At 35.0% G+C, this 24,564-nt stretch overlaps 3 protein-coding genes across 3 annotated transcripts; 1 reads left to right on the top strand and 2 right to left on the bottom strand.

The window, feature by feature from the left end:
• Window positions 1-1,804: 1,804 nt before the first annotated feature.
• LOC114174257 (40S ribosomal protein S3a) lies at window positions 1,805-4,180 on the top strand. The gene is made up of 6 exons (XM_028059064.1): window positions 1,805-1,969; window positions 2,051-2,156; window positions 2,595-2,732; window positions 2,811-2,996; window positions 3,345-3,545; window positions 3,904-4,180. Exons 1-6 carry the CDS (start codon window positions 1,911-1,913, stop codon window positions 3,997-3,999), a joined length of 786 nt encoding a protein of 261 aa, XP_027914865.1. The 5' UTR covers window positions 1,805-1,910; the 3' UTR covers window positions 4,000-4,180.
• Window positions 4,181-5,048: 868 nt separating this feature from the next.
• LOC114174648 (protein NETWORKED 1A-like) lies at window positions 5,049-14,176 on the bottom strand. The gene is made up of 6 exons (XM_028059475.1): window positions 13,691-14,176; window positions 13,166-13,248; window positions 12,795-13,041; window positions 7,943-11,880; window positions 6,663-7,812; window positions 5,049-6,177 (listed from the first exon to the last, which is right to left on the bottom strand). Exons 3-6 carry the CDS (start codon window positions 12,892-12,894, stop codon window positions 5,453-5,455), a joined length of 5,913 nt encoding a protein of 1,970 aa, XP_027915276.1. The 5' UTR covers window positions 12,895-13,041; window positions 13,166-13,248; window positions 13,691-14,176; the 3' UTR covers window positions 5,049-5,452.
• A 4,980-nt stretch (window positions 14,177-19,156) lies between these two features.
• Window positions 19,157-24,097, bottom strand: LOC114174364 (protein tesmin/TSO1-like CXC 2). The gene is made up of 10 exons (XM_028059204.1): window positions 23,649-24,097; window positions 22,652-22,812; window positions 21,864-22,551; window positions 21,009-21,481; window positions 20,848-20,922; window positions 20,429-20,609; window positions 20,248-20,343; window positions 20,096-20,162; window positions 19,786-19,936; window positions 19,157-19,691 (listed from the first exon to the last, which is right to left on the bottom strand). The coding sequence occupies exons 1-10, from the start codon at window positions 23,697-23,699 to the stop codon at window positions 19,355-19,357; spliced, it is 2,280 nt and encodes a 759-aa protein (XP_027915005.1). The 5' UTR covers window positions 23,700-24,097; the 3' UTR covers window positions 19,157-19,354.
• Window positions 24,098-24,564: the final 467 nt, after the last annotated feature.

The following is a 24,564-nucleotide window of genomic DNA, read 5'->3' as shown; positions in this document are numbered from 1 at the left end:
ATTTAAATGAGTTAATTTGATTCACACAAGTTCACTAAAAAGTTAAGGTCGTAGGCACAATAATATATGAGTTGTTGTGTAGTGCTTTTGGTTTTTGGTTTATTTTCCTTCTCAATAATTTTAGTGTTATGTGAGGGTGTTTTTTTGTATTTTTGGGTTCTTTTGACCATTAATTTGTAAAATAGGGTTCGTTCAATTTTTTTTTGCGAAACATGAGCAAGTCGTCGTGGGGGAGGACAACATTAAAGGTGAAGTCATTCTCCCCCAAGCCGGTTTCATTTTTTTTTTGAAAAAGGGGATGTTGTTAGGGTGAAGGCCGGTTTTATAATATTTGAGATTGAAGTCGTTAGACCCAGAGCCAGTTTCACTTTTTTTTTTTGAATGTTAGGCGATGAAGCGGCTGTAGAAAGGAAAACCATTCATACGAGCACTCTCTGATAGAGGATGAGCGCTCTGTGAGCTCAACAAGATGCATCATGAAAAACTTTATCAAAGATCTTTTTGTGTTATGAGAGGAGGACGACTTCATCTTTAATATCGTCCTTCACTACAACGACTTGACCCTGTTTTGCAAAAAAGATTTTGAGAGATCCTATTTTACAATTTCGAAATATAATAGATCCTAAATTAAAAAAAAGCCGTTGTGTGAGATAATATTATGAGATGTGTTAGTTTTAGGTAGTGTCATCTAGTGGCGGATGAAGAACTTACGTACATTAAGAGTTCCCATCGGAAATTTTTATGCATGTAAAACTCTATCACTTATGTGTCAGAAACACAACATAAATAGATTGAATGTAATGTTTAACGTCGAAAATCACCTTATATCCAACTTCTATCATTTATCCAAAACTATTATTATAGGCTTATGAAGAAAACAAAACCCGCAATGTTGTTTAAAAAACTAAATAGATTCATTTAAGGAAATAATGTTTCAATATGTCTATTTAAAGAATTTTTCTTTAAAAGATGATTATTTTAAGAAAACAAAAATATTATATTTTAAACTTATTGTACATGATCTCTGTATTGTAATATATATATATATATATATATATATATATATATATATTATTTTATTTTATTTTATTTTCAATTTTCAAAACTATTAAAATTCATTTACCGAAGAGATAAACTAATGCAACGGATATATGGTTAAGAAGTCAAACATCACGTATAAATACACTGAGAACTTTTTTTGATATGAAGTGTTTAATTGTATTTTTTTTATATTCATGTATTTTATTTGTATTTCTTATGGATCTTGTTTATATTTTTGGCATAACACTTTAAATTTTATTATTTCTCATTTGTGAAATGATCTATACAAATAAATAACATGCAAATAAATTATATAGGTAATAACATTCACCAACAATTTTATAAAAAAGTTATTTAAAAAAATAAAAAATTTAAATGGATGAACCGAGTTTTATCCATATATTATTAATTTTTTTTGGCAAAATTTAAAATTGAAAGATAAGTCGGTGTTATTGTTATTATTATTATTATTTAATAATATTAACATGACCCGACTTTTCATTTTCTCCGCAATTAAAATAATTTTTTTTAGCAAAAGATCGATCTCACTTAGGTTAGAACCTGAAATCATATGCATACTATCACTGTTTTTAAAATAAATATAATAAGTTTGATTAGAATATTTATGTATTTCTTGTATTCATAGATTTATTTCTCTAATTAGTACAAGAAAATGCCAAAGTGTGCAGATTGACCTATAGTTTGAGTGGGCTTAGCCCAAACAAAGCCCAAGCCCAATTAAGGTTTTAAGGAATATAAAGTGAGTTAACTAATAATAGGAGGAGTGCTGAGAGTGGAAGTAGGGTTTCAGACGGCTGCGGAGAAGACCTGACCAGACCAGACCTTGAAGCAGCAGAAGAAGAGCAACTATGGCGGTCGGAAAGAACAAGAGGATTTCCAAAGGAAAGAAGGGTGGCAAGAAGAAGGCGTTAGTGCCCATTTCCTTCACTTTCTTTTCTCTTTAACTTTTTGTTGCAATCTCTTTAACTTTTCTTGCATCAATCCGCAGCGCCGATCCCTTTTCCAAGAAGGATTGGTACGATATCAAGGCCCCTTCTGTGTTCCAGGTCAAGAATGTGGGCAAGACCCTCGTCACTCGTACCCAGGGAACCAAGGTTTTTATTTATGTTTTCACGATCTTATATGTATTTTCACCCTATTTTTATCAATCTTGCTATACAGTTTCATTTTTGTATATGGCATGGGGCATAGGGGTTGAATGACTGTAGGGTTTGATCTGCATATACTCACTTAGACAAAAAAGATAGAATTTTGTGGAAAGATTTGAAGGATGAAAAGTTGAATGTTGTATCTGGCTGTTCTTTATCTCTACGAACCTGTTTGTTGTTTTGGTGTCTTATTCGTTGTTTTATTTCAGTATTGTAGGTTTGTCGTTGTACTTGTCTTGTTTTCTGACTTTGTCCATGGTCTGGAGTGTTATAGTTGTAATAATATTTGGGAGGTGTTATTCTGTGTACATGCACTTTAAATTTCTAAGCTTATTGTGAGTTTGTGTAGTTGGTGATGGGTTGACTGACTGTTTTGAATAATAGATTGCTTCGGAAGGACTCAAACACAGAGTTTTTGAGGTCTCATTGGCTGATCTTCAAGGGGATGAGGACCATGCCTTCAAGAAGATCCGTTTGAGAGCTGAGGATGTTCAAGGAAAGAATGTTTTGACAAACTTTTGGGTAAGATAGTGGCCGGAGTTATTTTTTACACCCTTTTTGACAGATGATTTCAATTAGATTGGGAATGTGTCTTTTTAGGGAATGGATTTCACAACTGACAAGCTGAGGTCTTTGGTCCGAAAATGGCAAACTTTGATCGAAGCTCATGTAGATGTGAAGACCACTGATAATTACACTCTGAGGATGTTCTGCATTGGCTTTACCAAGAGGCGCAGCAACCAAGTGAAGAGGACTTGCTATGCACAATCGAGCCAAATTAGACAGGTACCAACTCCTTAGAGGTTGTATGCTTAAATGTTTTGTATCCAATTTTGTTTTAAATATGCAGGGAAAAGTTTCTATATTGATGTTAAATATAACATGTTTTTATTGCATTTCTTTCTATTGTACCTAAGATAGTAATATAAATTTTGAAGGATTTGAACCAAGTTATATCAACATTTGCTCTTGGTATTGCACTTCAGTACATGTGCTCTAATTAAACATTGCCTTCCATATTTATGAACATGTTTTCTGAAAGTATGTGCTCTTGGTTTATTTTGTTTAATATATTGTTTATGGGATGAATGTGTTACATATCTGAGATTGTAAAAGGCACCGTTGTCCGTTTAGATCCGCAGGAAAATGAGAGAGATAATGGTTAACCAGGCTACAGCCTGTGATTTGAAAGAACTGGTCCGCAAGTTCATCCCTGAGATGATTGGCAAAGAGATCGAGAAAGCAACATCAAGCATCTATCCCCTACAAAATGTGTTCATTCGTAAAGTTAAGATTCTGAAAGCTCCAAAGTTTGACCTTGGCAAATTGATGGAGGTATGTCCTTTTTGTTTGAATTTTTAATTACTTTTTTTTTATTCAATGAAAGATATTTCAATTAGTTGATGATATTCGCGCCTCATTGAAGCAGTCAGTCGAGCATTGCTGATTTTTCTTTGTATTATTGTGTGGTATCGGCAGAATGGTTTAGTCAAAAGCTTTTTTTACGCATGGGATTCCCTATTTTTTATAACGTCTTCGTTCTTTTCCTGTTGGTTTTTGACCTTATTTATTGGTTATGAAGCAATTTTAGTATAAATTTTTTACCATTGTTAGTGCACAGTACTTGTATAATAACGTAAACAAAACTTGGTAAGTGTTTTTATATGTTACATTTTGGGTTTTATACTTGTAGGTTCACGGGGATTACTCGGAAGACGTTGGAACAAAGGTCGACAGACCTGCTGATGAAACTGTAGTGGAGGGAGCAACTGAAGTAGTTGGAGCTTGAACTGTCTCATAATGAATTTTTGTTTATTTAGAATTGCTGTTGCATTTACTAATATTTATACTTAAATTTTGTTTTGGCATTTAGGAGAGCATTTGTTTTTTTCAATCTGGATTTTCGGTTTCTTAAGCTTTATTGGAGACGCTAAAATTTCTTTGCTATTCCGTGTGCATGTTCTCATCCCTATCATAATTTGTGCAATCTTTGCATATTGTTTTTACTATCGATCGTGCAATAGGATGAGATGTGTGGCTGCCATCTGAATTCAACATCCAACCATTGACTTATTTGTTGCAAACCTTTTCTCAGAATTTCGATTCAACATTTTTCAATTGTTATATACCTAAACCTAATTTTAACCACCCCATTCGATATGCATGTTCGGGATGAATGATCGTTTGTCTCTGTAAGCCTTACTCAGTGATAAGGAACATTAAACAATAAGTCTGATAGTATCAAAGGTGGAGGAGTTGATTTTTCTTATTTCTAAATTCATCCTTATCTTTTGCTTTTCCTATTTCTATTGTTATGTGAGATATTTTAAACATAAAAAATTAAAATTATTTGTAGTTTATCTTTTTATTTTAGTATTTAAACATTAATTTATATTCAATAGTTCCTTTAATTACAAGCTTAGCATTATAGGCATTTTGGTAACAATTTAAGAATTAGTAATTTTAGACCTTTTGAGCGAGAATATAAAAGATTCAGTGAACTAGATTATAGTTACATGTTTTTCATTTTCTTTTAAATTTAAAAATGTGAATAGTAAAAGTGTATTATAATTACTTATATTAATTACATCTAACAGTCCAAAGTAAAAATATATAATGTTACATTTAAATTTAAATATATAGATAATATATATATATATATATATATATATATATATATATATATATATATATATATATATATATATATTAGAATTTTAAGGTTGAAAATATAGTTTAACTTTAAGTTCTTAACATTTATTGAAAAATAGTTAAAGGTTTAAAATAATTATGCCGGCAAGTAATTAGAAATATTAAATATACGGATTATAAACGAGATTTTACATAGGTAATTTGAAGTAAAATAGGTATATTTCAAATTACACAACTTCTATATTGATTAACTTTTGCAGTTATATCCAGTTAATTATACAGTCTCAACACAACTTCCCACTCGAACAATAAATATAAATTACGATTACTCAATCCTTGAAAGATGAAGAATACTTCTCCAACCCTACAAGAAGTTGCAACAACTTCTTACAATCTGGAAATTCTTCCACCAATACCAAAAACAATTGAACAGCTAATAACAACCACACCTGAAAAGTTCTCATAGCTAGTAACAAGTCACGTTCTTGTCTCAATAACCAATAAGCATGAGGAACTTAACAAATAATCACTCAGTTGATAAAGATGATGGGATGGTGATTGACATGTATCTTTGGGAAGAGTAAAAGAAATTAAGGAGATGAAAGGTGAGGATCAGTAGAGAGAACACTGAACATCACCATATCTCTGCTTTTTCCTTTAAAGAACACATACTTCCTCAGAATTCCCTCCCTCTGAAAACCAGCTTTTTCCAGCACTCTCTGAGACCCAACATTCAGCACATCAACAAGAGCTTCAACCCTCTCCAAGTTTGGCAATGGCTGCACAGTTAAAACATCCTTAACCACTTGTTTCACAACCAGCGTGGCCACCCCTTTACCCCAGTATTTGGAACCGATAACATACCCAAGTTCCATGGATCTGTTCCTGCTTCGGTCATGCTCTGAATTGGAGGAAAGAGAAACACACCCAATAGCACGGTCGTTCAGACATATTGCTCTGCACCACGCAAACTTGGCGGCTATGTTTTGGATGAAATTGATTCCCCCCTCTTTGCTATTGTAAGGGTCCCAAGTGCAGAAAGCCGCCACCTTTTCATCAGAGGTCCACACCAAGACATCATCCAGGTCAGAGAGCTCAAGGGGTCGAAGAGATATTCCACTCAAATCGAAAATTTCTTCTTTTCCTTCTGATTTCTCCATTAGGTTGATGATGGGGTTGAAAAAATGAGAAGGAATTTGAGTGGAAGAAGAAGGAAAAGAAGGGGATAATATAGTTGAGAGAATGAGAGTAGGTATTAATGCAAGGCTGCAGTAAGCCATGGTTGACTTCCCCAGCCGCCAAAGACCATGCTTTGCTTACTTGTCAATCAAGAAAAATATATTTTTTAATATTTTCAAAAAGATTCAAGATGTAAGACAATTTTCAATAACTCAAACTTAATTTAAACTTCCTTTCACATATTTAATAATGCTTCGACAAAATTAATAATTAATAACCCATTTAATTTTATTTTTACCTTTATTTAACTGTTATTTTTCAAGTCAACGTTAATTAATTATCTGACGTGAGTTTCCGAGGATAAGATTTACACTTTTAGATTGCAAACTAAGGATTGCATGGAGAGTTTTATTGACTGTTACAATGCAATTCTTCTTCATACAAGTCACTCGGTACAATTCTTTGGGAAGCTAAAACATACATACAGATTTTTGCAATAAGTTGCTACCATCAGATAAGTCTAAATTGAATAGTCTCTTATTTCTTATGACAAACCTTCAATTTTACTAGCTATGTTAACAACTGATTTCTCACAACAAAGAAAGTACTCACAACATACTCATTCCTCATTAGTTGAAGGCTTTGAACATACACAAGCACACCCCTTACGGCGCCTTCTGCTATTCTTCTTACCAATCCGAATAAAGTCCTTCAACAACACACCTGTTGTTGGTCTACAGATTCTGTTGTTGTTCTTCATATCAGCCAGTTTGAGCAGAATATATTGGATGTTCTGCACTTCAAACTGCAACCTTCCTATTTGCTCAGAACCTCTTCGAGCCTGTTCTGATAGCTTTTTCCTTATCATTTGTACTTGCTGCTTTTCCAACTTCTTTGTGTTTGTGTCTGAAGGTGAAGGCGTGCAAAGTTCAAAATCCCTTGCCAGTTGATCATACATGCCAATTTGTTGCGTCACCGCTTCCTCAACATCTTCTATGTGTCTTTTCACAGCTTCATACTCAATCTCGTTTACCTTGTTGCTTTTCTTCTTTGTCTCCGGTTTCTTTTTCAAGTCTTGCAGAGTCATTTTAAGAATGGCAAGCTTCTGAGAATCGGAGGCAAGCCTCTCCAAGATCCTCCTCTTGCCATCTTCACTTGTCTCTTTTCCAGTCTTCCACAACTCTAGCTTGTCAACCCCTAATTCCTTCTCTCGCTCCAGTTCTGAAGAGTAATTTTGACATTTTTCTGAGTCATACCATGTGTTTGCGTCTTCTACTGAAGTAGAATCCAGCTTAGTATCTTCAGTAACATCATGCTGATCAGTTTCACATAGCTCAAGCATATGGTCGTTGCTCCTACTGAGCTCTCTCTTACAATACTTGTTGTAGTCCGGATCATCCTTGTAGTTATCGAGAGGAATGTCTATCATTATCAACCGCTTTTGAGATTTTGTTCTCCATGCATTATGGCCACGTGTGCTGTTGTCTTTCTTGATTTTCATCACCAATTTTTTGTTGTCAATTTCTGGATAAGTAGCAGCTTCCAAATTTGAGTGCTCTGTCATTTCTGATGCTGCTTCTGCTTCGAAATTTCCTGTCACTTTTTCTTGCTTCATACGTCTTTCAAGTTCTTCCATCATCAACTTCTCAACTCCTCTAATCCTTTTCTGGATGCTTAGCAAATCTTCAACCACATCTGGTATTAAAATACTTTCATTTCCTCTTAAACTTTGATGGGTATTTTCTTGGGGACAAGTCTCAATCGCTACATCCTGGATAAACATTCAAGGTAGACGTGGATAAATAGAAAATAGAAGTGAACTAACTATATAAGCTGTTTTGACAAGAGAAAAGGAAGAAAAAAATACATTTACATAATATCTAGTTCAAAGAGGACCCTACCTTCTTCCCCCTGTTGCCTCCAGCAAAAGAATTTTTGGTGCAACGCAAGTAAGTGTGCTCTAGAGATGCAAAATCCTCTTTCAAAGAAGTAACCGTTGGAGTATATGCAGATAATTGCCCCTTCAGCCCTCTATTTTCCTTTTCCAGTAAATTGACTCTTTCTATCATCTGTTCAATCACTAAGTCTTTTCCAGCACCTTCATCGTCAAGTCTCTTGCAGACTCCAGTAAGTTCAGTGACCTTGCTTTTCAACAGTTCTTCACTAATTGATGAAATCTGAAGCTGCAAATAAAACGCAGCAGCCTCAGCCTCCCAAAGCTGGAATTCATTTGTTTTGTCCAGCAACTCGGAATTCAGTGCTTGCTCCCTAGCCTTGTGTTGTTCAACTTCCTGAAGTAACGATTTCATCACAGACTGCAAGCTTCTATTTTCTTCATGAAGGTGTTCAATTTCTTTTTTCTTATTCATGCAATTTTCTGATAGATCAAGAATCTGCCTGTCAAGGCTTAATCTGGTCAATCTTGATTCTTCTTGATCCATCTTCAGCTCCTCAATGTATCTGCAAAACTCTTCATTCAATGTCTCCGCAGCCCTCAGCCTTTTTACCATTTCTAGCAGTTCTACATCTTTCTTCTCGAGAAGATTCTCTGAATTTTTAACTTGATGACTTAAACGGCAATTTGCACCTTTTATTTCATGCAGCTCCTTATCCATCCTCTCAGTAGACTCGTTCAGATAAACATTCTCGGTTTCTTTCACCTCAATCTTTTTCCTTAAGATACCAAGTTCCTGATGAAGGTCACTGTTTAAACGGCTAAGATTACTGTTGAGATATTCAGAAAGTGCTTTTTGCTCAATGACTTTGTCGGAGACAAGGCGTTCATAAACTAAGTTGAGGTTGCTTAGGGCTAGTACCTCTTGTAGGATCGTGCTGTTTTCATCTTCAGCCACGGAAATTGCATCTTTTAGGTCCAAAACACTCCTAAGCAGTAAATTCTTTTCCTCAAGGATCTTACTATTTTCTTCCTGAAACAATTGATTTGTTCTTTGCAAATCATTCAACTCTGCACGTAGAGCAGCCAATTTGGACTTTGATGCATTGGCTCTTTCTTCTCCATTGGCCACTTCAGTCCTCAGTTGGGTGTTCTTCTCCAGGAGCTCAACCTTCTCTTTCTGCAACATCGCGTTCTTCTCTCTCAGGCTCTCAAACTCTTGCTGCATGATCTTTTTCTCTGACTCCATTTTTTCTCTCTCAGATCGATGTTGTAGAAGGAGCTGCTGCTTCTCCTCTTGGTTTTTCACACTAGAACTTTTGAAGCCCTCGATGATGTCCAAAATATGCAATATTGGTATTTCCTCTTGCTTGGTTCCTTTGTCATGCCCACCGTATGAATCAATCTGAAGAGCCCCACACACTTGATGAATAGCCATTTTAAGCTTTCTAATTTCATTTAACAAAACCTCTTCTTCTATCAGTTGCATAAAGTTTTCAGTCTCCAACTCGGAGATAACTTTGTTAGAAAATTTCGATGCCTCAACATGCTTTTCACATTCAGATAACAAGGCCAAATTCTTCTCCTCCAGATCTTCTATACAACTTTGCAAAATGAACATCTCGACCTGAGCATTTACAGCTTTGTCAACTTCTTTTTCAAATTCTATCTTCCCCAAACGAAGTTCTTCCTGTAGTGCATGAAAAATATTCTCCAAATTTGTCAGTCGAACTTCACTTAACTGTTTGTGATTAGCATGCTTTTCCGTTTGCACCAAAATCGAAGCATGGAGCTCTCGTACTTGATTGCATGTGCTTTCTTTGTCCTTCTCCGAATCGGCGTATTTTTCTTCTAGTTTTGTGAACATCTTTTCCAGGTTACTTAGCTTTAACTCAACGCTTTCCAACTGAGATACTAGAATGCTTCTTTCGTTGAGAAGATCGTACTTCTCATCATTTAACAACTTGCAAAACTCTTCCAAGTCACTTGATTTCGCCTTCAAACCTTCCAGTTCAAACTTTGAATCAGACAGGGACTTCTCCAGCAAGGCATTCTTCTCCAATAGCTTCTGCATACTTTCGGTGACTATTTGTAACTGTGAAAGTAGAGCTGATTTCTCATCAACGACAGTGGATTTTTCTTCCTGGAGAACTTGGCAAGACTCTTGAAATTTCTTCACTGTTACTTTTAATCCATCCAGTTCATCATTTAAACTTGAAAGGGAAAATTCCATAAAGGCGTTCTGTAGCAAAAGTTCATCCATATCCTTTGACTTTTCACGAAGAGCTTCTTTCTCATTACGTTCCACTTTGCAGACCTCCTTTAGATTTGCGTTCTCGTTTTGTAAATCTTTCACAGATGCTGCAAAACATCTAGGATCCAAACCTAAAGTCTGTAGTTGTTCCAGCATAGCGTGGTATCTATTATTCAAGTGCTGGATATCATTCTTTATTTGATGAGCTTCCTGGTGGAGGGCATTGTTTTCTTCAGAGTTTGCTACGAATTCTCGTTCAAGCTTCTCTTTGATCTCCTTTAATTTAGAGATTTCCATTTGCTGTCTTCTGAATAATGACCTAGTGGAAGAGAAAGTAAGTTCACTCAGCATTCTGTTTTCTTCCACACTCTCTTGCATTTCATCCTTAAAACCTGGTTTGGAAAGCTCCAAGTCCTTCAACAACTGAAGCCCATTTTTAAGCTCCATAACAAGAGTTCCTTGCTCCTGTTGTGACTTCGAGTACACCTTTTGCAGAGTCTGCAAAGTGGATTCAATTTCAAGAAAGTGAGAATGTTCTTCATGCATTAGATTCTGCAGCCTCTCTATCTCAGCGTGCTTCTCTAAAAGTGCTTGATCCTTCATGGCTATCTTCTGCAAGAGATTTTCAGCCTCTAGTCGAAGAGATTGATTTGATCTCTCCAACGTATCACAATTTTCTTCTGCAGTCTTGAGTTTTTCAGCGCCTTTCTCAATTTCTCTGCTGAGCTTTTCAGAATTTTCTTGGGCATGCAAAATTTCATTCTCCATTTTAGATATTTTCTCCAAGCATCGATGGTAAAGGACAGCTAAAGATTCTTTCTCTTCATTCAGTTCAGCAAGATTTTTTCTCAGTGCTATAATTTCTGCTTCTGCTCTTCCAAGTTGCTCATTTAACATCCGGGAGTTCTCCTCAGCAAGGGTTATCTTGGCTTCCAGAACTGAGACCTTTTCAAGATTCTGTTTATATTTAAGAAGACCAGCATCCTTCTGAGCTTCCAACTGGCCTAGTTCTTGCCTTAGCTTTTTTGCTTCGATTTCAGCCTTAGAAGATCTCTCATCAAATTCCTTGGCATCCATCTGCGCCAGAGATAGCATGGTCTCTAGTTTAGCTATACTTTCTAGACACTGATTGTACTGAACTTGACCAGCATCCTTCTCAGATTTTAGCTGTGCCAGGGCTTCCTTCAGAACTTTAGTTTCAATTTCAGCTTTACTCGCTCTTTCATCAAGGCCTCCTGCATCTTGTTGTGCCTTATTAAGATTTCTTTCCATTTCTGATAACTTCTCCATACTCTTCTGATACTGAAGAAAGATAGCATTCTTGTCGGACTGTATTTTCGCCAGGGCTTTCCTCAAGGTTTGAACTTCACCATCTGCTTTCTCTGAAAGCTCAGACTCAGAATATATTGCAGAAGGAACTCCTGGTGTGTGTGATTCAACACACGGTGAATCATCATTCAGCATGTATTGTGGTTGGTTGGGAAATGCTTCTGCCATGGTTTTATGGGCATGGCGTAGCTCCCCCATTGCATGATCATATCTCTCTGCTAGAGCACGGTATGCTCGGTAGAACTCCTCAACTAATTTCATGAGCTCCGGGCGCTTCTTGTAGTACATTTCTGCCCTCCTTGCAAATGAATCTGCTTCCTCATCAATGAGCTTGATCATGGCTTTCACTTTGGCATCTATGTCTGTATAAAAATAGCATCACTTTAGTTAATTTACTAACAAAGATACGCATCATGGTCACCAACCAGCATTAATTCCTTATTACTCGCACTTATATATATATGATAACATCTTCCACAAAAACATAACGGATTCATTATTTAAAAAATGTCTGCATCCGCTTGTGTTTATGTCTTGCTTTACAACATTTTCTTATTTCACATGTTCATATAACTTCTTAGGTGGCATATTTTGCATAACTTCTAATGCCACAAAGTCGAACAACGAGTCCAAAAAATTAAAAAAGTAAAAGTGGTTCAACCTTGGTTTGTGTGAACAGGCACTTCATGAAAAGGAAATTTTGTCTTCGTATTTATATCCTTGGATTTGCTATGTACCATTATTATTTCAATTTAACAAAACAGAGTTACAAGAAAATTTAATCTCATATCTGATAACTTGGAATTCCCCTTGCTTTTTACTTTTTAAAAATAACTGTAGAAAAAGTTAAAAACCATGTTCATATATACATACTCATCGACTGCTTTGAGCCTCAATATCCATCATTAATTTAAACGTAATGAATTCCGATTTAATGATTATGTTGGCATCCAAACAGCAAAATGAAAAGTGAATATATTATTCCTGCTGGGTAGTTGATGGCTCACACTTTTGTCTTTTAGAAGACTGGTGATGCTAAATAGACATAATGATTTTATTTTATGACAATATCATATAGGATTTTTTGATTTTGACACAATATGATATTACCAACCAACGATAGATCTGCTAAAGATGCTATAATGAAATTAGGTCATCCTAATCCTAAGCTTTTGAGAGAAAACTAACGGGCATCTTCAAAAAATTAACAATGCTAATCATACTATAAACATATCTTCAAAACACACACACATAGAGAGAGAGGAAGAAGACACACCTGTAAGGTTTTCCTGAAGCCATTTTGAATTCTTTGGTAGGTGGCTATCCCACCACCAAGAATATGAGCGCCGGGAGTCAGAATGAGACAAGGTTGCCATGACTCCAGCAAATTATGACAACACAAATAGTTTTGATTTTCCAAAAGCCTATTACTAGAGATGGACAAGACTATAAGATCATATATTTCCACCACCAGCGTCTTCCTAATTTGAGACTCTTCAGGACAGTTTCACCATTCTGTGTACCTATCATCAAATGAATGTCAACATAAGTACACTTGATAAGGGGTGCTCCAGATTCATCAGAACTCCAACTTTATTCCCATGACTTAATGTATATGAAAGTTGCAATCTCTTTCCATTCTATTACCGGGCAAATTGGACACAGCTTTAGTTGATCAGTGAAAGGAACCTCTTGTTTCAGCTGCTCAGACAATTTGATATTGGGGAGGACTGCCACAAAGAAGGGAGCTAGAAAGAGTAAACAAGAGGGTAACAGAATAGCATGGAACATGGACTGCCTAGTAGATAAAACAAAATACTTCTTAATGCAAAAGGGTTCCAAAATCCAGCCACAGATACAACATACATTTTCTATATTAGGTATGGAAAGAATTGATGAAAAAATTGTCCTGAGGCAAGAGCAATTTCTATAATCAAAATATGAACTCATGAAACACCAGCAAAATGTCAGAGCAGAGGAAGTATACAAATAGAATATTAGGTAGCGGATCCTATGAAAAAATGATCGATGATCATGAATAGTTAAAGTAGAAAAGAGAAATGGACAGTAAAAGTTGCAGTCACGGAAAAGAAAGGGTGCATCAAAAGGTAGTGGTGATGAGAAAAACAATTTATGAGTTGAGCAAAAGGCTTTATGAGATCATGTACTCACCAAGCGAATGATCTTGATTAACCACCACTTCAAGGAATAAAATACCATCAAAGGAAGCAAATGGGTGTGTAGAAAATCATAAAAAGTATGGTTCTTTGGAGCAATTGGGATGAAGCAGAGCCGAGAAGGATGGAATCTGAGAAGTTGATCTTCTTCACCAGCACACCAGCAGCTGTGATGCTGAAAACAGAACCCCCAGCAGCTGCAAAACTTCCATCTTACCCCATTTTTTCTCAATCTGGAAGACACAAAGTGGCAATCTTTGAAGTGGGGTATTGGCAATATAGAATTGTGTCGTGTCGGCTCTGACACATATGACTCGTCAACTGTAAAAAGGAGAATGTACACACACAGAGCACGGAAAAGTGTGAGTGCTGTGGTTTAGTTGATAATCATGTTGTTTTGGAGAGATTAATATAATAATTAGCGTTACAGTATCCTCTAAGGAAAGGATGCGTGCGAATGCATAGAAGAAGAATCCACCATTTCAACGAACGTTAATGGGATCCAAAATCATGATTATGTTTTAATCACTACAATTAAACATTATAAAATAATCCTATTCTTCAGGTTTGTGACACAGTAGTCATGGATTGCATTATTATTCACCTCTCCTCACTTTGAAAATCCCAAACAGAAACACTGCACATCATCTCCGGGAATCAAGGGATTTCTTTTTCAACAAAAAATATCCATTTTTTTTTAAATCTAAACTATTTATTTGCTGTATACATAAATACATTCACACGTTAAAGGAAAAAAAAATGTTTACTTTCCTGCAATTTTGAAGAGACTTTCCTACTACACAAATTTGTGTATATTCGTGAACCATCAATTCTAGAAATTATAACTTTTAAATTATGTTCGAATTGTAAAAGATATAACTAGGAAATTTTCATATAAAATTTCCACAAATTTTAAAGAAATTAATGTATTACCGTATCAAATAATATGTTTTTTCATTAAAAAAATATTTTAACTCAGAAAATTTCTACTTCTACTCATTATGAGACTAATTTTGTTAAATAATTTGCCAAAATCATTTTTTGAAAACATTGATTTCTTGCAATGTTATATTTACTGTAAAACGCAAACCAAATATAAGAAGTATATACATATATTAGATCCCCGATTTACTAATATTTCCTTACTTTAAATATTTTTAAATTGATAAGTTTTAAGATATATACTAATTTCCTTCCTCTAACTAATTTACTTGCGCCTTTTAAGTACAAACTATTATTAGATAAAGTACTTGGATCCTACAGAAATATATGCATGTAGTACTATTTGCAGAAAAAGGGTTAGAAATTAACTGCAACCATTAACTTCATCAAGAGGAAAATTAAATCACAAAATATAATTACTTAAAATAATCTTATGATTAGTTTAAATAATTATTTATCTATTATTGTATGAATAATTTCATTTCTTTAGTAGCTTTCCCCATGAGTAGAATCATAGTCTCTTATCCCATGAAATTATAAACTTTACAGGCTTAATTAATTTCATTATATTCATTTTGGTTGGTTATAAAGGTTTAGAAAGTTAGTTGGTTTTGAAATGTAAGTAATGTTTAATGCATGTCGAAGACATTGTTAAAGTTGTGGCAATGATCTTTGTTTCTTGCGGGGTTGAAGGTAGAAAAACAATGATTAGTTGCTTCCAGCTACGTGTTTTGTTTTTTACCGAACCGACAATAAATTGGGGTATTGTGGATTGGAATATAAAGTTTCATATTTATTTCTTCATATTCTTCATATAGAATGACAAATTTTGGAATAAAGTAAAGGGGATTCTAAAGTCAAAAGCAATGGTGGTTGCAAGAGTTTGTCTTTTGTAAAATACAATGCATTAAACAATGATCAAACCTGCTACAATGCAATACACATTACAAATAATTGTGGTTTTTGAAGAACACAGACAAGTTGAATTTGAAATTTCATGACAGCTAAGCTAGTTGACACTATTGATTTTTGTTTTCAATTCAGAATATTTTTGTTTTGAATGATGTAATGTAATGTAGAAGAATTATGTATTCCATTTAAACAGGTACGGTACAAGTACATGTATAAAGGGATTTCGCAGAAATTCAGGTTTGGAATCAGAAATTTTACATTGAATGTAAAATGTAAATATATATATATATATATATAAAAGATGTTGGACATAATAATTTCATAAAAATAATAATACAGATTTATAATATACAGGTGGATATAAATCTCATTTTACTAATTAGATTAAAAATCTATTTTTTAAGATGATATTAAAGTAATCCAAAATCTATTTTAATAAAATTAGTTGTTTATTAAATCTATCACATTATCAAGCCGTCAAATTATTTATTAATATTTAATTATAAGTTTGATATGTATATGTCATAATGTGATGAATGTGTTAGAGATTTTATATCAACTAAAAATAAAACAAATTTAAAATATATAAGTAGATACAAATATAACTTTATAATTTGTTAACTTAATTGTTTGATTCATGACTTACCCACTATATAATGAATTCAAGAAAAAGGTGTTGCATGTGACATCAATTGTCTCATGACAGAGGTAAATGGGTCGGGTCTCAATCGAATTGTGACGTTTGGATTGTTATACTCTTAAGTAAAAGGAGTTGCGTCTTAACTAATAACTATAACTTTTAGCCTATTGGTAAGGGTTCGATCTAACAATTAGTATCAGAGTCAAGGTCACGATCGATTCCTAATGAACAATTGTTAAGGAAAATATCATTGCAAATTGAATAATTGTCCCGTGAGAGCGGGTCGAGATGCTCAATCTAACGAAAGGATAATACTCAAGGAGTCTAATGCTCGTGAGGATCTTCAAGGAAAAGTGTGAATTTTTTTATTTGTTTTGGTGGTAGCTCTTCATGTGATGTTACTAGCCAACCAAAGTGAAATGTTTAGAAGAGAGTACTTGGAGAGGTTGGAAATGAAGACCCACATGATGTGATTTTACTCCTCACATTTCCCATTTTCTCTAGACATCATTGGTGGTACGCAAACCTTTGTCAAGAACACACATATTGGTTAATTGGTGAGAAATTTAGGTTATCTATTCAACCTCTCTTCTTAATTTCAACTTCCAAGACCAACACAACTCTCACCTACCTCAACACCAACGAGTCTTTCAATTTCCAAATCTAGAAGCCACCCTGTGCCGTGCACGGTCCCATTCTCATTTCATTAAACATTCAAATTTCAATCTATTTTTTCCTTTTATCAGTTGCCAATTTAGAAGCCGTGATGCTACAAGCAATGCATCTTTTATCTTCTTTTTTTCTAGAAAAAGTCACTACAGAACATGGTAGATTAGAGAAGTCCTTAATAATTTTGTATTATATGAAAGAATAAGAACATGTAGTAGATGGAGGTCAAAGGAGATTCTGTCAACTGTGATTTTAAGGAACAGTCAAAGGCAATCCCAGATTCATTCAACATTCAACATAGCTCATCATTGGTCTATAGAAATTTATGGCATGTTATATAAAATTTCCGAAACCTATTTATTATTCAGTTCATATAAAAATTTTCAGAATTGTTGGTAGATAGAAGATTCAGTGTTAATCTGAGGCCATATTTTTATCGTGAAGATTTTCGAAAGAAAGCTTGCGCACACCACGAACACTGAAACAGTGAAATCTCACCTCTCAGAAAAGCTATTTCAACTAACCGATGAGTATGTATGAGAGAACCCAACAACCTATTTTCTCTCAAATCATTCAGACCAACGCAGAAGAATCCACAAAATCAAATAACTAAATTAGTAAATAGTTTTAGTGGTGGCTATAATTTAGTAACATATTTGACGGTGTAAGACAGAAACATATGTTTCAATTGTAGTACCCATTTTACTTTTATTGGAAAACTATCATGTTTCAGTTGTTAAAATGTCACATTCTGAAGGCGTAAAAGAAGACTGTGAAGTGCACTAGTTTCCCGAAAATTCTATAGAAAGATAAGTTAGTCCAGAGCTAAGTTCTTTTTATTCTCTACTGTTTCAAGCACCATTTTTACAGGAATGATCAACTTAGGTTCAAAAGGCTAATGCACAACTTTCTCATAAATAAATACAAGAACAATGAAAGAATAAAAAATATGTAGGTTTTCAACTTTGATAAGAGAGTTTGAGATACTAATCAAGAGCACTGTTACAAATTGTTGAATATAATTAACAAGGTGACTGTTTGGTAAGAACTTCAAGCGTAATCTATTGACCATACTAGTCCTACAAATCATGAGAGCAATAATAACTAAGTTTTTGAAAAGTATTCATTTTCAAAGTGAAAATTAAATGATGGGAAGTATTTCCTTTACGTGTCTAATAACATCGATCAAATATTGCTTAGTGTCGAACAGAAATATTAGAAGTTAAAGTTGCTGATTTTAAACACATTCAGCAATAAGTCATCAAGAGATCACATTCCATGGTTCTAGCAACCATACTAATAACTTAGCTGAATATTAGGAAATACCTAATCCATTAGATTCTAAACAAAGCAAATTGACTGGTTCAAAATAAAACAAATATGAAAGCTTCTTAAAGATAATGCACCTTCTCAACAAAAATAAAAGTGTTATTTTGCTTTAAATTTGATGATGAAAGAAAGCACTGTAGATGAAGGAGACAAAGGAGCAGAATCAAAATTAGAAGATGTGTGTAAAGATGCAAACTTCTAAAGAAAATTATTCGTCTAAAAGAGAGTGAAGAACTTGCTAGAGAAATAAAACTATCTCTTGGGCGTTTATCAAAGATGCAATATTGCTATCACGGAGCCCAAGGTATATACAGAGTTGCAATGGAACAACACTATATAAATGTAACCAAGAAGTTTAACATCATTTTAGGAGAACTTGAAATCGAATGTGAAGATGATCCAATTTAAAAGGGAGAGAGTAATAAAAATTATAAGAAAAATAAAAAGAACGTATCTGAACCTTTGAGATTCAAATTGGAACACCATATTGAATATTAGATGAAATTTTGTTGCAAAACACCTGGTTTTCAGTTATAAATGTTTTCAAATAATTAACAGATATAACTGAGATCAAGTTTACAAGAGATGTTTTTGTGATGTCTTCTATTCTACTTTGTTTAAAGAACACTGATTCATGCATATTTCTTAATAATTTTAGTTATGTTTCGGCTGTATATAAGTACAATACAGTCATATGTTGCAGTGTAGTATGTTTTAAATGGAAAGTTTTATGCTGATTATTGGCTATAGTTTTTTGCAATGGATCCAACAATTTATGCACTTACCAGTCACAAAATTTCAGTCAAAACAGACCGATTGACTTCTGTCCCAGCATTGGTTAAAAACTATAAATCTTGTTTGTTTGATGAAGTTACAATCCACTTTCAGGGACAAATCAACAGCTTATATTAAGATGCATCCTCAGGAACTTAATCATAAAGAAATGGCAAAAATCACAACAGAAAAACGTAAAGATTAATCACCAGGAATGATCATAACTATTACTTAAATAGTACATTATCCAAGGAATGCAACATATTATTACCAAAGTAAAACGGAGATCAATATACATAAAAAAGACTAAGGCGTGGCTTCTATTGCAACAAACTAAAAACATGATTAACAGGGAAGAGGGGAACTAACTTACAACCAAAAAAAGAACCCATTCTAAGGGTGAGGGGTGAGAGAAGGAAATGAAGGAATGGACTGTAATATCAACTTCCTGCCACCTCTGCGACTAGGAGATGATCCCAAGTCACAGCTGGGAGAGGAGATCCTCTTGCCATTTGGAGAAGAAGTTTTGATGCATGTGACCGGAGAGGTATCACCTAGGAGAATCTCTGGCATTTCATCATCTGGGACAGTTTGAAAATGCTTAGATTGAGGCCAAAGAGAGTTTGGCTTCCCAAGCTTTTGGCTGCCAAACAATGCAGAGCCTGAGATGGTGGTAACAAAGGATCTTGGTGCTTTTCCCTTTGATGAAAAGGGCAACGGAAGCAAAGGCCTGTTCCATGGAAATGAAATAACATCAATCAATAAGGGACATCGCTTTTGTTCATTATCTCAACTGAAAAAAAAAAAAAGTCAGCTTATCAAACCTGGAAAGTCGTAATGGTGTTGATACAGTAGCAGAATCCAGATGCTCTTCGGTGTTCTGAATTTCAGTTTTCTGTGAAGCTTTTTCTGCCACACCCTTGTCACTTGCTTCCGTTTCTTCTTGCTCAGTTTCTATGCCTACAGGAGCAGAACCTGAACCAAAAATAAATAAGGAATTGTGTCAATTCAGAACAAGTCAATTAATAACTACAGGAATATTATTTACCACTCAAGAGGAAACAATCGAAATGCTGAAGACATTTCTAACTGATTAAATTGATAGCCAACCAGTTGATCCTGATTGAAACTTACCATCTTTTCTGCCAAAAGCATTCTTGCACCCTTCACATCTACAGCCAATGGAGCAACCGACACCACCCTTCAAATCAAAACAACCATTTGTAATTCATATTATAACTGAAACTGAAAGCATACAGGATGGGATGATGGACAAGGGTGCAAACCTGATAACATTCACAGTATTTCTTTAGGCAGCTGGATTTTTTGCAGTTGCATCCTCTTTTGTGTCGTGCTGAAGCCGGAGTTTTATTTGGATCATCCTGCAAAAAAGTAATAGTTAGCACCCTACAAAAGGTTGTTCAAATTGCACACGTGAATAACCGAGTTTAAGTTTATTTTTCTAACCCCAATTTCAGGAACAGAATCAGCACTTCTGATGACTTTTGGAGCAAATGCAAGAGGGTTGCGAGATTCAATCTGCTTGCGAGTTTGAAGAACAGTGTCTTCATGAACAGGTTTGTTGAAGCAATCCTGACAGGAGCAGGGTTCTATGCAGTAGACACCAGCAGCAAAACACTCGCAGTAACTGATACAAAAAGAGAAGGTAAATATAAGGTCAATTTCAAATTTTAACTACAGTGAGTTCATTTTCTTTTCCTTTCTTGGTTCTTCTCAGAATGAATGTCTCATTGATTCTATCATTACCACTCAATACCGTAAAGGCTATAGAATGGAAAACTTAACGCTAGAACATTAATCAATGTAACTTATTCCAATTCTGCAACCAAAAACAAGAAGATAAATAACATTCTTTTCAAACTTACAGCTTCAAACACTTCGACTTCTTGCAGTTGCAGCGCTTACAACCCTCAGTTTCGCCAGGTGTCTCCATCTTACGTCTGCAAACCAAACTTGATATGAGACTAACGAAGAAAGGAAAATTTCTAAATTACGAGATGCACACGTAATCAACAACTGCACTTGCTTTTTCTTTCTGGGACTATTCCTATTGAAGTCTTCACCAGTCATGTAAACCGATGGCTGGGAACAATCTTCGGTAGGCTGAACCCCATTGTCCGACGAATCCAATTCTCTTTCAGATGAAACAGGTACCATTGAAAGATGCTGCTGTTCTTGGGTTGTAGAGATTTGCAAAGAAGTAGAGTTGGGCAGGCTGAGTTGTCTTCCAGAAGACAAATTTTCAATTTGTATGCCCTTGTATTCTTTCAAGGCAGCAAGTGCATTCAGGTGTAGACCAATTCCCTGCAAAATTCCCCTCTGAAAATTCCCATTGAGTTTTGCTGGAAGAAGTTGCTTTTCATTGGCAACATTCCTCTCATCGGACTCTGATGTACTTGAACCGGCGTTTGAATTATCATCAGAGTTCTTCTTTTGCACATTGGCCATCTCAAAGTCCAGACAACGCCTCCTTATGGCACGGTGCGTGACAGAAACAAGCTGAAACCAAAACCCAAGAGTGCTTACAGATTAATTTGTTATATTCATTTATGAACAAGTAGAAAGAAGACAGCTTCAAATGAATACAAAATGACCCATTACCTTGATTCTTTACAACAGCATATACCCGGGTATGGAAAATGCAGCACAATACCAATTGAAATAAAAAAAAAAAAACGCATTGAGTAATACAGTGTTGTTCAAGAATTAGAAATGTCACATCAACACAAGCCACAACTATAATATGCAACCATACAGTTAAAAATGTGGAATCAGTGCATCATTTTACAGTTGAATATGTTTCTTTCGAAAACAAGTTAATTGCTGATACAACAGAGCCTAGAAAACCATGCCTTAAAACTTACAGATTTCACATGCCTACCTGATCATTTGCGTTCTCGTTATAATTGCTAGTCACCAAAACAACATCGGCAAGATTCTCCCGTGTTTGATCCGTGTCCGTGGCTGTTATCGTTGGCTCAGAACAGTGATCTCCAATCTCATGTTCAGAACCTGAAGCAACCGAATCAACAATGAACATTTTCCTACCATTATGGACGGCAGAAAGTGGCACCACAGACATAAAATCGCTCAGTCGTATAGAAGGATCCAACGGTTTGTGCATCAGACCCTTAAAAGCTTCTGCTTCACCTGGGGAATTAAAAATTAGCATATCAGAGCCATCAGGAATTAAACTATCCCAATAACAGTCTGGATCTTCACTCTTTGGCTCCATCTGACACATTTCCTGAAGATGCACTTCACTCTCAACTGAATCAGTTTTACAAGCACCTGCTGCTGCTGCCTCACCGGGCAATTCCAAAAGAGTGTTATCCTCATCATAGCCGGGGCTACCGCAAGTGTCATACTTTAAAGTTTGCTGTGGTTCAACTGAGAATTTTATGTGCTCAATTGAAGCATCTCCAAGAGAAATCCCTTTTTCAGTGTTCTGTGATTCACCCTTGTTATGACGCGCACGTTTAGAATCTGCAAGAGCCTCTTCAATTGTGTGAACTTTATTTACATCTTCAGAAGAAATCTTAGGCTTTGATGTGCCCAATGGGATATGTCTAAAGATGAACAATTGGGCAAGAACCAAAGGTGGATCAGTAAATATATAACTCAATATTACCATATAACGACATAAAAATCAGAAATTTTCAATATTACCTTCTGAGAAATCTAGATTCCTTGAGACAGCTGACGTGGGGTGATGTGAAAACGGAAGGAGGTGACGAAAAGCTCAGTGAATTGAAAGTCTGACTAATGGGAACAGACTTAACGGGCTTTATAGGAGACAAACTGTTGATATAATTGAAAACAGGTGAATCCTGCAAATGGCAAATGTTAAAAAAAATATATACTTAAACTGGATAAATCGAAGGATAAGCTTGTATACACACGGGAATAGAGTAACTTGAGCTACCAAAAATAAAAATAAAAATGGAGAAAATCATTCCATAATTTCCCAACAGCTACAACAAATCAGAATAATTTACAAATCATTCTTAGCAGACCAGATCTGACAAGGATTACTCGTTGAACATTATAAAACACTACAAGAATGTACGTGACAGATTGTAGAAACTGTTTGAGAAACATCATTCTTGAAAATCTAGAGCCAGTCAAAACCCGTTTTAGCGAATTAACCGTCTCTCTGAATGCAAATGCATAAAATAAAGAAAAGAAAACTCGTGGGATTTTCTCAATTTGAGAGCATGTACAAAAACTTGTTAAAGAGTACAGCAACCCGCAAAGTTTAGACTTGTATCAACAAAAAGCATTCACCCCAAAAGAAGAAGAGAGAAAAAAAATAGTAGAACACAAGAAAGCCGAAACCCACAAAAACAAAACAAAAAACAAAAAAACTGTAAAAACGACCTCTGAAATGAAGTTGAAGAAAGATCTACAGAAGTGAAAAAACTGGCAAGACTTGGTTCGAAAGAGAGAAACTTTGGCACTATGAGTTGAAGAAAACTACAAAGAGAAGACATTTAGGCAAGATGGAGAAATGTTTGAAGCGAAAAGAGAAGAAAAGAGTGGAAGAGAAAATTGAGAAGAAAGAAAGTGCAGAATGAGAGGCATGCAGAAAAAAGAGTAGAGAAGACAAGACAAAGAGATGAAATTGAAATGGTGAAGAGTTTAGAGAGTGAAAGTGGAAGAAAACCTCAAACTTGGAGAGGGTAGCACTGATCTGGTTCCTCTCTGGGGTGTCCATATCAAGAATAATGGCAGCACCACAACATTAGTTTCTCCCAAGTAAGTGGGGTGTGATAAGAAAACAAGAACAAGAAGAAGAAGAAGAGATGAGGGGATTCAAGAAGCGCGAAGGCGGGAGAAGAAAGATTTTGTGGTGGGGACCACAACCCCTCCTTCCACAGCTGTCCCTTCTTCTCTCTCTTTTCTTTCTTTCTTTCTTCTCTTTTGCTTCTTTCTTTTCTCTCTCACTCTCTCTTCTTTTCTATTTTGTCGCTAAAGCAACACATAAACAGTTAACCACCCACACATCCGAATTCTGGATTTTCTCCTTGTTTCTTTCTACCCTCTCTCTCCTTTTCTTTTCATTCATTCATTCAAATAACTCTCTCTAACTCTCAAAAACTACACCTTTCTCCTTTTACGCCGTTTCTTTACACTCCAAAACCATGCTCTTATAACTCACTCACTCACTCATTAACCACTGCATTATGTTGCAGATGTTGTAGATCTTCCATAATGAAATGCCTTCAACCGTGTTATTATAATCAATTATATATCATTCCCTTCTGTCATAATCTTGTAACTGCTCCCAACTCATTTTATATATTTTATAAACAACAAAACAAAGTTTCTGTTAAAAAAATAATAGTTATACGAGGAAACTAATTGTAATGATGTTTTGTTTCCATTTTTACACAGAATAATTTTTATTTTATTTTCTTACTATTTTTTCCGTTATGTCATATATTATACGCTCAACCATATTGAAGAATACATTCACATTTATTTTTAATGCGCACGAAACAGAATCCGAAACCTAACATTTAATTTTCAACCTGTGTTAGAAATCATTTAAGAAACGTTTCAGCCTCATGAAAATTCAT

Source organism: Vigna unguiculata, chromosome 2 (genome assembly GCF_004118075.2).
Source record: "Vigna unguiculata cultivar IT97K-499-35 chromosome 2, ASM411807v1, whole genome shotgun sequence".
NCBI lineage: Eukaryota > Viridiplantae > Streptophyta > Magnoliopsida > Fabales > Fabaceae > Vigna > Vigna unguiculata.
This window is presented reverse-complemented; position numbering and strand designations above follow the sequence as displayed.

Coding starts and splice junctions, on each gene's coding strand:
- LOC114174648 (XM_028059475.1), bottom strand. CDS start 12,894: ATGGCAACCTTGTCTCATTCTGACTCCCGGCGCTCATATTCTTGGTGG. Junction 7,813..7,942: donor GAGGCAACAGGGGGAAGAAG/GTAGGGTCCTCT, acceptor ATGTTTATCCAG/GATGTAGCGATTGAGACTTG. Junction 6,178..6,662: donor GCCTTCAACTAATGAGGAAT/GAGTATGTTGTG, acceptor TTGACAAGTAAG/CAAAGCATGGTCTTTGGCGG.
- LOC114174364 (XM_028059204.1), bottom strand. CDS start 23,699: ATGGACACCCCAGAGAGGAACCAGATCAGTGCTACCCTCTCCAAGTTT. Junction 22,552..22,651: donor GAATCTAGATTTCTCAGAAG/GTAATATTGAAA, acceptor GTTCATCTTTAG/ACATATCCCATTGGGCACAT. Junction 20,923..21,008: donor AATAGTCCCAGAAAGAAAAA/GCAAGTGCAGTT, acceptor TTTGGTTTGCAG/ACGTAAGATGGAGACACCTG.
- LOC114174257 (XM_028059064.1), top strand. CDS start 1,911: ATGGCGGTCGGAAAGAACAAGAGGATTTCCAAAGGAAAGAAGGGTGGC. Junction 2,733..2,810: donor ATGTTTTGACAAACTTTTGG/GTAAGATAGTGG, acceptor GTGTCTTTTTAG/GGAATGGATTTCACAACTGA. Junction 3,546..3,903: donor ACCTTGGCAAATTGATGGAG/GTATGTCCTTTT, acceptor TTATACTTGTAG/GTTCACGGGGATTACTCGGA.